The sequence below is a fragment of the Anoplopoma fimbria genome, chromosome 7 (genome assembly GCF_027596085.1).
Source record: "Anoplopoma fimbria isolate UVic2021 breed Golden Eagle Sablefish chromosome 7, Afim_UVic_2022, whole genome shotgun sequence".
Lineage (NCBI taxonomy): Eukaryota > Metazoa > Chordata > Actinopteri > Perciformes > Anoplopomatidae > Anoplopoma > Anoplopoma fimbria.
In genome coordinates, this window is record NC_072455.1 from 2,654,716 (window position 1) to 2,668,668 (window position 13,953).

The 13,953-nt window shown below is 40.1% G+C and overlaps 1 protein-coding gene across 1 annotated transcript; it reads left to right on the forward strand.

Annotated features, from left to right (window-relative positions):
* On the forward strand, positions 1-13,953 carry usp12b (ubiquitin specific peptidase 12b). Its single transcript, XM_054601485.1, is given in 11 exon segments — positions 1-81; positions 4,164-4,244; positions 4,374-4,457; positions 5,999-6,128; positions 6,587-6,774; positions 6,777-6,872; positions 7,926-8,002; positions 8,118-8,201; positions 9,566-9,763; positions 10,456-10,534; positions 13,400-13,953. Coding segments are annotated over 11 exon segments (1,167 nt in total). The 5' UTR covers positions 1-33; the 3' UTR covers positions 13,502-13,953.

Consider the following 13,953-nt stretch of genomic DNA (forward strand, 5'->3'; position numbering starts at 1 on the left):
TCGGGGGTTCGGGTCCAACATGGCGGCTTGCGGATGGAAATACTGATGACAGTCCGAAAGATCGCCTCGATTTGTACCATGGTAAGGAGCCGATTTCCGGCTTTAAATCCCGGCTCGGCCCGGCTCTCTGTCCCCGCAGAGCCAGGGGAGCTAATGCTAATGCTAGCCGTGCAGCATGATGACAACAACACACAGGGCTTCCTGCACAACTGCACCACACAAACACAAAGTGCATGTGTTTTTATCACAGCTGAGGGGTTGAGCTGCGTTATGCACGTAAAAAACACACAAAAAGATGAATGTTTGTGAATTTAAACACTGTACACACAATGAAAAGTGTAATTTATGGGAGGAATTCAGCATTTCCTGGTCATGTGATGCACCCTGAACCTCTCATATGGGCTGATAAAGTTCTGTTTTTGGTTGCAACACACTCATTTAGCCCTTACTTAAAGCATGCAATTCAAAATATATATATATATTCATCTATATTTCCCAGTGAACCACTATTTCTGCACATTTAATGCTTTTTAAAGGATCAAATTATCACTTTTTTAAAGGGTTTAATAACATGACACTGGTTTGAACATCCTTCACTGTACACACAATGTAAAGTGTAATTTATGGGATAAATTCAGCATTTCCTGGTCATGTGATGCACCCTGAACCTCTCATATGGGCTGATAAAGTTCTGTTTTTGGTTGCAACACACTCATTTAGCCCTTATTTAAAGCATGCAATTCAAAGTATTCATCTATATTTCCCAATGAACCACTATTTCTGCACATTTAATGCTTTTTAAAGGATCAAATTATCACTTTTTTAAAGGGTTTAATAACATGACACTGTTTTGAACATCCTTCACTGTACACACAATGTAAAGTGTAATTTATGGGATGAATTCAGCATTTCCTGGTCATGTGATGCACCCTGAACGCCTCATATGGGCTGATAAAGTTCTGTTTTTGGTTCTCAAAATTAGCAACACACTCATTTACCTTGCACAAGCCCTTATGGTGTGAGGATATATGAGAGGGAACAATTTAAAGCATGCAATTCAAAATATTCATCTATATTTCCCAGTTAACCATGAACGCCTCATGCTGTGTGTTTATTTCTGCACATTTAATGCTTTTTAAAGGATCAAATTATCACTTTTTTAAAAGGGTTTAATAACATGACACTGTGTTGATCCCTGTGCAGAAACACTGGAAGGTCAGAGGTCAGGGTCAGCCGTGCTCAGAGTCACAATCAGCTGGCAGATGCCGGTAAACATGCAAGCTTTCAGATTCCCCCAGTTGTAGGACAGCAACCTGCCTGGCAGAGAGGTCGAGGTTAAAAAGGTCGAGACAACGGGCAGCTCCGTCTTTTGTTCGTTTTGCAGCGTAGCCGTAAGTCACAGGAGGCCGGCAGGGGAGCTTAAAGAGAGGAGATTAACTTCTGACTGTAACTTATCCTGTTTCCTACCCGACACACCTCTCAGAGCTGACAGACGGTGAATTTGTTGTCTGATAATGTGTGTTGTCGCTTAGTTTTTGTGGCTTTTAAAGACCACACACACACACACACACCAGGCCGTGTAACCCTGTTAAGTTTAAAGTCCGACAATCATTGTGGGAAATTACCAGCTCCTCTTAGGCAAATACTATCCAGGCTAAATATTAGCTGTGTCTGGCAGGTCTGTTCAGTCTGTTTTGCCACCTTTTTGGCAGTCTACCAGTCGCTGCCCGGAAGGTATTTGCCTTTCAGAAAATCAATTTCACCGCTGAAAGCGTGAAAGTCACTGGTGGGGCTGCACAAAGAAGAGCTTCAGTTTTGGTAATGAGGTGGCGTTTTGGGGATGGCTGGGGAGAATCAAAGTGAAAAGTCAAAGTGATTGTTTATTTATCAGCTGTAACACTGCATTAAAGACACAGAGCAGACAAATCATCTATCATTTATAGTCCCAACTTGTATTTTCCCAGATCTAAAACCACTTTCATTTCACAGCTTTAGCTTCCAACCTTTGAGGAATATAGAATGTTAGAATAGCAAAATAATTGCCCCTTTGATTGGGACTGGATATTGAAAGCAGGCTTCTTGTTTGAGAGTATTTCCTTGTTTTATGACTGAAGCGGTACACAAGTTAAGAATCATCCCTGAAAACCCCAAACCAAAAGTTCCTATTCTTTCAGAAAGTAGTGGCAGCAGACAAGGGCCTTTTTGGGGAAAAGGTCCCCAAAAAATGTCCCCAGAACTTTAATTCTGACTTTTGTCCTTCTCGTCCAAAGCAACGAGTTCCCTGAAAGGTTCCTAGTCTTTAGGGAAAGACAGAAAATGTGATCTTGACTGTAGAAACAGTAGTTGAGTCCGCTGTCTCACCACAAGGTCCGTTTAGTAGCTGTTCTGGAGCTTTTGATCGTCATAATTTTGCTGATTTTAGACATTTTTCTTTTACATTTTGTACGAATTATTTTGCTAAATTTAGGGGAAAAGGATTATTGGAAAAGATCTGTCCTTTCTAAAACTATCAGCCAGTTAAGAATAATGTTGTCGCGATACTTTTCATTAGAACGTCCTCTGGACTGATGGTCATAACTAATAAACCTGATCACAGTGTCTTAACGACATTCAGCCCGGCTGTCTGGTTTCCGTTGGTGAAGTTTTTCGAGCTTCCCCGTTTCATTTCCGTTTCCATCAATTCAGTCATTTCAAAGTTCTCACTGAAGACGATCAAACCTGACTATCTGGAGGAAGTAAAAGTGGAAACGAGTTTACAGCACAGATTGAACAAATCACTCTCCCGTTCTCCGGTCAGATATTAACCCTCCTCTCTGGTCGCCTTTCCATCATCGCAGATCTTTGTTTACAGCGTCGTGTTGTTAGATAAATAAGCCCGGCCCAGCCTTCATCTGCTCTCCTCTTGTTGACTTTACATGGACTGCAGTGTGATGATGATGATGATGAGTAACAACGGAGTGACTCCACTTATGTACTCAATCAGCCCTGAGGGGAAAAGCTGCATCATCGTCACCATCATCGTCACCCCCCTCCTCTCTCCGTGTCTCTCTCTTCTGCCTTAATATAGTTTGATTTGATAGAAGATGACTCATAGACTTATTTCACAGCTTCTCAAAGTGTAGTCTTATAAAATGACTGCTTTATTGTCTTGTTTTTTCTCTTGTAACTTAAACGTGTGCGTGTGAGCTTTGAGGGCTATACACAGCGTGGGAACTGTTAGTGCTGAGTTTCAGACACAGTTTTCTCCTTGTGGGCTGGTGTTTTGTTTCTGTGACTCTTGGTTTATCTTAACTGTTTATATAATAACTTTTATTTAAACTAACCCTTTTGTTTACAAAAAAAGCGATATACAACCACGGGTTTCGAGGTTTTATAAGCTTTAAGTCCTTTTGATTAAAAAACAGGTTGGTCCTTGAACGTTTCACTTTAAAATCCAGACGTTCAAACTATTCCCCGACTAAAAGAAAATAATGTTTTGCCTTGTTTATAATTAAGTGACTAAATAGAAATACACACTTAAAGGTGCACTCCATGTTTTGGTTGTACCACCTGATAACGCCGCCATGACATTTCCTCTCGGCTTGTAGTCGATGTGACTGCTTCGTCATGGGAGGAACAGTTGAGTCGTTGGCTATGACGGAACCTTTAAATCTTTTCATAAGAAACTCACCCTCCACATGTCAAACCAGTGGGATATAAATGACAAAATCAAAAAGCACACAATGATATCAACACAACATTATGATTTCATAAATATTGTTTACAGCTCCTTGACTCAGGCTGATAAAACATGTTGAAATAAATCCAACGTTTTCCACACAAAAATGCCTATTAATTATTGCAAAAGTTATGAAATGTGTACAAACAAAGTAATGAGACTTAAAACGGAGAAAATGGGAACATAGAAAAAGGGGGAAGTGAAGCAGGAAACACAGCGGCAAAAAAAAAAGACCAAATGGTGGACGGTCCAGCAGAGAAAACAGAGCAGGAAAACAGAAAACAATGAGGAGGAAACAAGAGGACAAAGGAGGCATTCTGATGGATACGTTTATGTAAAATAAATGTTTCTTTGTCCGTCCTGTGTCACAGCACTTGCATATATTTATTTTAACCACAGACGACATCCATTAAATCTTCATCTTCTTCTTCTTCTTCTTCTTCAGGGCGCCAATGCCTCTGCCTTGGAAAAGGAGATTGGACCGGAACAGTTTCCCGTTAATGAACACTACTTTGGGTTGGTCAATGTAAGTGTCACTCATATCTCTGCCACATCAGTTGGTGTGAAATGTGAGACTTTGTTAGCCCAGTGTCTTTGTTTCTCTCCACGTCTCTCATTCTGTCGCTCTCCTTTCTTTTTTTTTTGTTGTTTCCAGTTTGGCAACACCTGCTACTGTAACTCGGTGCTGCAGGCTCTGTACTTCTGTCGACCGTTCAGGGAGAAGGTGTTGGCGTACAAGGTGAGTGATGAGAGAGAGAGAGAGAGAGAGAGAGAGAGAGACCATAACTGTGTCACCGAGCGGCGTTTCTGTCCTCTATTTTTGTACCTCTAATGTTTAAAGAATGCACTTAGGAAAAAAACCTAATATATTGGCCTGAATATAAGACTTTTACTTACCTTTTTTGTTGGTATTATGTTTAAAAAATGGGCGTCGTATTATATTGAAGGACTAGATATTGACTTATTCAGCAGATGGATGGAGCAAGGCCCAGTCCCTGCACTACAGCGGGAACTTACATTAAGGGAGTGTTGCATTATGGGTTGTTTGTAGCCGTGATGTCGCTGCCTTTTTCATGTCTGTTCATAATGCGTCTTTTGTTTGATCAGTCCGCTAAGTGCTGAAGGAAAAACTAACATGGGGTTTATTTTAACGGCTCGTTTAAATAAGTATGTAAATGTAAAAGTAGTGATCAGACAATCAGAAAGTTTTAAACAAGGGTTAAGAGTTTAGCCAGATCATTTAAACCAGTTTAAATAGAGGTACAACTCAAAGTTAGTGAACCTTAACTGTCATTAAATGTATCCTTAAATATAAGTATAATAGGTTGAACATAGACTCTAGTCTGATTTATGTTTACAGCGTTCAATTTGGGTTCTAATGTCAGCGTAGGTCTTTGTAATAACTCCTTTTCAATGCGTCTGATCTTCCAAATGCAAGTGTTTGTTGCCCAAACGTACTTGTTTTTATCGGTGTTGCCACTTTAAGAGACCTCATGGTTACTATAGCAGGTAAAATCCTTTCATAACCGATAAAATCGACGTCCGGAGCAACAAAACGTAACATTAAATGTAATGAGTTGTAATAAACTGTACTTTTACTGGTTTCTCCTCGTTTCTGAAGGCTCGTAGCAACCAAGAGCCTTAAACATCTGTCTCCATAGCGGATTGTTGCTAATAATTTAATAAAAAGATAGTTTACTTGTCCAGTACGTGAATCCAAATTCTTTGTATCCAAGTGGAAACCAGTAGAAAGCGATTAGGAGCTCTGAAAAATGCAAACTGTCCAAGAGCCCCACTGCAGAAAATATGTGACTGATGAGCGGAACGAGGAATTAACTGTACTTGAAAATATACTTGAACAAGCGCCATGAATGTGGAATTTATAATATGTTATGCTTTGATGGAATTTTTTCCTTTTTTTTTTTTTTTTTTTTTATGAGATCTTGTCCTTGAACTAATAATATATTTGGCAAACGTTCCCAACAGGAGAAGTATGATACAGTGTGTCTTATCTATTTTCAAAGTATTTCCAAAAAACAGGTGTAACAAAACAATTTTTAAATACTTTATATTTGAGCCAATAAAAGACTGTTCAATGTATCTGTCGTTCACTTACCTTCAAATAGAGACTTCAAAACCAGTTTGTTTTTGGTTTGCTTCACCCTGATTTATGACTTGGATATACATTTCATAGGTCATCATTATGTCTTCTTCTTCTTCTTCTTCTTCTTCTTCTTCTTCTTCTTCTTCTTCTTCTTCTTCTTCTTCTTCTTCTTCCAGGTGCAGCCTCGTCGTAAGGAGTCCCTCCTCACCTGTCTGTCGGACCTGTTCAACAGCATCGCCACGCAGAAGAAGAAAGTGGGAGTCATCCCTCCCAAGAAATTCATCTCGCGGCTGAGAAAAGAAAATGGTAATTTACGATATTGTGTCATAAGGAGGGAGAGAAGGATCCATCTGGTTGAACTTCTAAAAACACATGAATTCCTGTGTTTTTCTCGGGGGGAAAAACGTCAATCCAACAACTCCAGATGTTAAGAGATTTCAAAATCGTGAAATGTTCTTTCAACATCTGAATCACAGATGAGCTAACTGGTTTGTGAGGGAGAAAAGGGGGGATGAGAAAGAGAGAAAGAAAGGAGGGCTGAGAAGTTAATCTCACAGCTGAGGAAATAAAACTGTCGGCCAAATCCCGGAGTGGAGAGCAGATGAAGAAGAAGAGATCTTAATTGTCTCCGTTTCTCCTCAACACATGCTGAGGTTGTTTAATTTCTCTCTGCTTCTCTTTCTTTATATCCTTCCTTACTCTTCCTCTCACCACTTCTCTATCACTCTTATTTGTTTCTCTTTGTCTCCGTTTGTCCCCCTCAGAGCTGTTTGACAACTACATGCAGCAGGACGCCCACGAGTTCCTCAACTACCTCCTCAACACCATCGCCGACCTGCTGCAGGAGGAGAAGAGCCAGGAGAAACAGCAGAATGGAAAGCTGGTGCAGAACGGAGGAGGAGGAGGAGGAGGAGGAGGGGGGACAGGAGGAGGAAGTGAGGGAGGAGGAGGAGGAGGGGGGAAGGAGGAAAGGAGACACAACAGACTTGGGTCCATGAGATTTTCCAAGGAACACTGACCAACGAGACGCGCTGCCTCAACTGTGAAGCTGTAAGTCATTTTGTCTTTCTTAAACTTTTTTAAAATGAAAATAAGAATGTGCTTCATCACATTACGCATTAAATATATAAAGCAAGTAGGACTGTGACAGGCAGAGAAGTCAAATACAAACACAAATAAAAGACAATCTTTGGCTTAGCAGCATTTGAAACGTGAAACAAACTTAAAGCCAGGGTAGGCCGTTTACATCTCTCTGCCCTTAAGCTCCTCCCACTGGATGAGCACAGGCATATGTACGCGCTTCACACAGTCCGCTGATTTAAATATCTTTGCGAGCAGGGCGGTAGGTTTCGAGCCTCCCTCTCCTCTCCTCGTAGCAGTGAAAAGCGCTAGTGTGTTTCCACCAACTTGAGACCAGTACCAGTACGAGTCATTCTATCTTTTTGATAAGTCCATCTTCTAGCTTCAGGGGTCAGTTTTAGCCCCATTTGTACCACAACAAACACATGACAAGCAAAACAAATATAAACAGTAGCACATTCCTCTAGTGCATTTTTTTATGTATTTTTTTGCATCATAAGGAATGTAAACAGCAGCAATAAAAACATTTCTCTGGGCAGATAATATGTCCGACATCTTCACATAAAAAATACAAAGCATCGTGATGTAAACACAGAGTCACCCCGGGGTAGTTATTGCCAATGATGTGATGGCAACTATTTCTGCAGGATTCTTTCCGCCGTTGAATCAGGCGGTCATCGTCTGAATGACATTGCACACTTGTAGATCAGCTGATAGAACACCCCTGTCTCTGAAATGAACCTGTGATTGGCTTCTGTCACTGGTTAGATTCTCTAAAAGCCTGAAAGCAGCCAAGAAGTCTACATGGATGTAAACAATGCTGGATTTAAATGACTTCCAAAAAAAAAAATCCACTTTGAAAATGTTGTATGAGGAAGTTAAATGTCATTTGTGAGGATTCATCATCAATATTCTGTTTGACTGTCTGGGCTGTCGTCTGTTCATAATGCCGCATTGCATTTTTGTCCCTTTTGAACGAGGTAATCCGTGTGACCTTGAGTGTCTTTTCCTTTTGCGTCACAGGTGAGCAGTAAAGACGAGGACTTCCTGGACCTGTCGGTGGACGTGGAGCAGAACACCTCCATCACACACTGTCTCAGGTAACAAATCATCCATGAAATGGGAAACGAGTACTAAAAAGGTTTAATTTTAACATCAGAGCTCCTCGGTTTCTTAAACATTATTGATTTGTGTGCGTGTTTGTGTTCCTAACAGGGGCTTCAGCAACACAGAGACGTTATGTAGTGAATACAAATACTACTGTGAGCAGTGTCGCAGCAAACAGGAAGCCCAGAAGAGGTGGGTGACATCATCAGCTGGTTACTTTTCCTTTCCGTGCAGGTTCAGCATAAGTCTTTTGTTTGTTCGTTCTTTCTTTCTTGTGGCATTGAATGTTGACAATGGAGCAGAAGCAATAATCGATTGGACGAGCAACTAATCTGAAAACGACTCTTAAATGAAGAATGCACGAATCATTGAGCATATAATTGATTTTTAATGACAAAAAGTAATTGATTCTACAGTCATTAGGATTTAGTGCTTTTTTAAATAACCGTAAACTGAATATCTTTCAATCTTTTCGCTGTAAATAATTGTAACGGACATATTTCCAATAATTTCTGGCTATTTTTAAAGACTAAATGGTTGTCAGATTAATTGATAATAAAAATAAATTAAAGCCCCAATTTCATTCTGCGTTTATTTAATTATATATATTTTTAAATTAACATATTCAAAAAAATCTAAATAATATTTACTGACTCCCGGAACACGGGCTACATTTCTTGAATTCTTTCTTGAATATTTATTAATATACATCTATATAATTTGTCATTATTGAGGTAACATAGTGATAGTCTTTGCCATGTTTGTCCTCTCCAAATGCAAATGAGATTCATAGCATTATTGTTTTTTGTAGTCATCATTCAGACGCTGATCAAAGCTTTTGGAATTTAGGGAATATTTGCATCGTACAGTCGGCAACAAAGCACAGAGAATCTCGGTTAAAGTGAGTTCATTCTCTACTATATCTTTGCTTGGACAGTAGTTGTTTGCTGTTATATAAATGTTCTGAATGTCAAAAACAGCTCCTTTAACCACATGTAAGGGTTTTTGAAGAATAGCTTCTCGTTCCTGTGAGGATCTTTTCATCTAAATGACCACGTTGTCTCTACAAAGCTGTGAGGCGGTGGCTTTAACCCGCAGTCACACTTATAGCGTCACCGAGCTTTTAGTTTGTTCCATTAGAGAGTCGCCCTGCTGACCACATCTGATGTTACCATAGCAACCAGTCAGGGCTCTTCCTGTCTCGTTCTGACAAGTTCGTCGTGTGTATTTAGAGTCGATCCGATCGGCTGGACTTTGATCTTTTTCTTCAGTTTCACGTGGAAGAACACTGATTTTCACATTGTGAGAAAGTGCTGCTCAAAATAGCGTCTGGCCTGCGTTTTTGCATAAACCACCCATCGTTCTTTTCGCTCCTGCTAAGTGCATGAAGGAACATCCATTAGCTCTAAAGGGCAGCGGTTCTGTCGGCAGCGACCGCGCCTCACATTAGCACTAAGTTTGGCTGAATTCGGAGGAGTGCGTAGCGTCTGGAGCAGTAATGGTGTCTACACGGAAAGCTTTTAGATTAAAAAAATCTTCTTTTCTATCTTCACCAGGATGAGGGTGAAGAAGCTCCCGATGATCCTCGCCCTCCACCTGAAGCGCTTTAAGTACATGGACCAGCTGCACCGCTACACCAAACTGTCCTATCGCGTCGTCTTCCCCCTGGAGCTCCGCCTCTTCAACACGTCCGGGGACGCCACCAACCCCGACCGAATGTACGACCTGGTGGCCGTCGTTGTGCACTGTGGCAGGTGGGTTCCTCCTTTAAGTGCATGTTTTTTTAATTTGAAATGCTATGGACGAGCACGTTCTTAGAGATTGTAGTTGTGTATGATTAAAAAATGTATTTAAAGGAATGTAAACCTTCTGCGATTTTGGTTATTTGTAAAATAATATAAAATAATATAAGAATTTAGATTACATTTTTAAATATGTCTCAATTAGGCTGATCAACCACATAAAAATAGTTGAAAATAACTGTATAATGTCAGTAAACAAAGACGAAACAAATCTCTGCATATGTGAAGTTGTTTGTCTAAAATACATTTACTAGTTATTCAGATTTAATATATTTTCTGTTCATCAACTAATCAGCAATCATTTTCTAAATAAATTCACAAAGTGTTTAAAACATGGATTGGAAAATTCCTGGCAAATAAAATCAGACAATTAAAACAATGCAATAAAGTATAAAATACAATAAAAGATAAGATAAGTGTGATCTAATCATCCAGGGTTGCTTTTCTCAGGTGGATGAACAACAATATATTTGAACACAAATGCTGCAAATTTCGAAAGATGCTGGACTGTTTTATTTGAAATGTTGGACCTTTTTAAACCACCAACTAAATTCAGGTTTAAATCTTTACTCGAGGATAAAAAAGGAGGCCACAGTCGTATATTATTCTCTGTGTGTCTCACTCGTTGTATCTTCTCTCTGCAGCGGTCCCAACCGAGGACACTACATCACCATCGTCAAGAGCCACGGCTTCTGGCTGCTGTTTGATGACGACATCGTAGAGGTGAGAGAGAGATTCCTTTTTTCACACAACCACATCAGATGGACAAAAAGAATCCAAGACGTCCGTTTGATTTTACAGTGTTTGGATGCCTTTAAATAACAGATACAGTCTCCACTTCAAGATAAAAGTATAGCTGATCAGTTTCATAATGCATTTGAAACGGTGAAACACCCATGTTTCTTTGAAGACGTTTTTTAATCAAATCTTACTTGTTCCTGAAAATTCATCCTAAAAAATATTTATTTACAGAGTACGACTAAACAAAAGTTCCAACAGAATTTTGAGACAAAAGTGGTGATAAAAAGACAGAATATAAAACAAAGCAGTTCAAAATAATTACAATTTAAAACTACTACTACTTCAACTTCTTTGTCTTCATCTACCTCCTTTACTTCCTCTTCCACTAATAATACTTATTCTACTTATTCTTCTTCAACCTCCTCTTCCACTACTACATCATCTTCTACTAATATTACTTCCCCTTTTACTTATTCTTTTTCCTCCTCCTTTCCTTTCCTACTAATACTTCTACTAGTACTACTCTTTTTTTCTTCTACATTTTCTAATACTACTATTACTACTTCTCCTACCTCCTCCCCTACTAATACTTGTACTACTTCTTCTTCATCTTCTCCTCAGTTTTTTACCACTACTATTTCTCCTTCTTTTACCTCCTATTATACTAATACTTCTACTACTACTTCTACTGCCTCTTCTCCTACCACTACTTGTACTTCTTCTTCTACCTCATGTTCTTCTATCAATACTACTACATCATCTTCTACTGCTAGTTCTACTATACTACTCCCCCTTCTACTTCTTCTACCTCCTCTCCTACTACTACTTCTAACACTACTAATTACTGTTCTTCTTCCTAAACTACTACTTATACTTCTTCTTTTCTCCTCTACTGGTACTATTTCCATCCTTTAGTTATTTTTACATTTTTAGCAGCTAAAGATGTCATTCCTTCACTAAAACAAGATTGAAACGTTGGCGGTCATTTAATGGCCGATCCCCTGCAGCGTCTGCTACAAACCATCTGCTTTCCTCTCCGACGTGGTGACAGGAGAAAAACATGGCAGCCTAATAGAAACAACACAGTCTGACACCCTTCTAGCATGTGTGATAGTACTCGGCCAACAGTTTCCAGCTGCCATCCATCACCAGCAGACATGACAGCATCATAGTGTTGGATCCAAAAAGGCAAATTTAGCAGCATCTCCAACCCCGCAGCATGTTAAACATACATAAAATCAGACGTCTAGCTTTACTTGTAATAAAGTGTTGGCTGAAAAAGCACAATGTAGCTCTTTAGTCACTGGCAGTCAACCAGATCAGTATTTGGCCAAAAGCCTCGGCCTGCTGCTGTGTTTCAGCTGCAGACAAGTAACCTTTCAGTTTGCTGTTCTGATGCCAGAAATCACTGCTTTCCACAGCAAGCTATCAGCGGTTAACTGACCGTGCAGTGATGATGGGTAAGCGCTCCAGGGTTTGTTAGGGTATAATCTGTATTAGAGACAAATGAACAAACAGGGGGGTCCTAAGTTATATTGTAGTTGCAGTGCTGTGCAAAGAAAACCTTGAATTACTTGGGATATTATGTTCTGCATGCAGGAAAACAAAATATATTAAGTTACAGAAAAATCCTCCAAATTGTTTTCTCAGTCACATGCTGTAGATTCCTAACAAAACAAAAAAAAAAAAGTGATTCCCTAGAGAGTTTCTTGGAAAAGAACAACATAATTACGAACTCATTACAACGAAATTAGGATATTTTTGGAACGGACGCCTCATTTAAACTTCTACAGATAAGTTAGATAAATGTTACATTTGTGCTTGTTAAGCTGAATAAAAGTTTCTCTATGCTAACAATCAATTACAATTAGTTCAATTCAAGTTTACCAATTGTCTGGAACGGCAGAAAACTACATTCCTTATGCATTAAACGCAGTTGCTATGTGAAGTGGAAGTTAGTTGTAGTATGTAGGTTAACACATGTATAGTCACAGATATGGTCCTTTTTTTAAATACATGGGCCCAGACTAAACATATTTAAAATAAACTCCCTAACATATCGTTCCTTGTTTCTGATCCAAGTACGGCTCCAGTTGAACGGTTGTTTCCAGTTTGGCCCAATTAAAAAACGGTTTAACCTTTAACCTCCCTGTCAGTGGGAGAAGCCCCACTGCTCAGTCACAGTCCACCAGGTCTGATGTTTAAAACCGGTCCTCCTCACCAGTGTATTTTTCCACTATGATGGGAAGGAGGCCCAGTCGAAACATCTGGTCCAGAAACTGACCCGAGCTCTGGAAGATTCCGCTGAGTTTGCAGAGCAGAAACACAAACTAATCATTTTTTTTAATGATTTATGATCTACTCTCCCATTCTGTCTCGCTACGTTGTATCCCAGATTTCGTTCTTTCTCAAATGTGTCTTTTTACTCTTTATCAGTCTCTTTTTTTTGGTCTTTCCACCTGGAATTGAAGCTGCCTGACTTCTCTTAGTATATTTTTGCAGTTTGTTTCTAACTCCACTGAAACAAACTAGTCCCTTTTCTTTTTGCCATATATACATTATCTGATCTGACGTCGCTATGTGCACAGCAGTCCATTTTTTGGGGGGATCTTGGGGTCTTTCTTTATATTGGTAAAAAAAAGTAGTAGTACAAAGGAGGCCACATTCATTTGGGAAGTAGTAGATTGTGTTCCTGTCTGAAGGTCACGACCCAAAATGGTTGTTCTGCGTACTACGAGCGTTGCTGGAGTTTTGCCTTTTCTCCATGCACAAGTAGGTGAAGTTGTGCCAGAAGTCCCTACTCTGCTAAACTCTAAAATCAATCGTTTTTATCTTCTTTTCTTGTAGAAAATTGACGCGCAGGCGATCGAGGAGTTCTACGGCCTGACATCGGACATTTCCAAGAACTCTGAGTCCGGGTACATCCTGTTCTACCAGTCCAGAGACTGAACCAGCCGGCGGTAAATCCCCAACAGACTGTACACCCAACAGAGGGGGGGGAGGGCGCTTTAACGGCCGCCACCGGCTCCGCCCCCACTACGCTCACATAAGTACCCGGGCTTTATTTCCTGCAGGCGGAGCTATGAGCTGGAGCGCCACTCTGGATCGGTTGAAACGTGTGCGGGTCGCATTGCCAGCCTCCTGGATTACGACCGTTCGCATCCTCTGAGCCCCTCGCCGCAAAAAAAAAGCACCTTTAAAAAAATAAGCGAGCTGGGGAGGCCGAGTAACACCAATCCACGAGGCTGACATCGCCGTGAGCACAGCGGTCCATTTTTTTTGGAGGTAAAAGCAGTTTGGGGACGATGCAAAGTAACCAATCAACTGTTTCAGATGAGACACAGGATTGTCATCTTCATCACAGTCTTCTTTAGCGTTTGTTTCTTTTTTTTTTTTTTTTT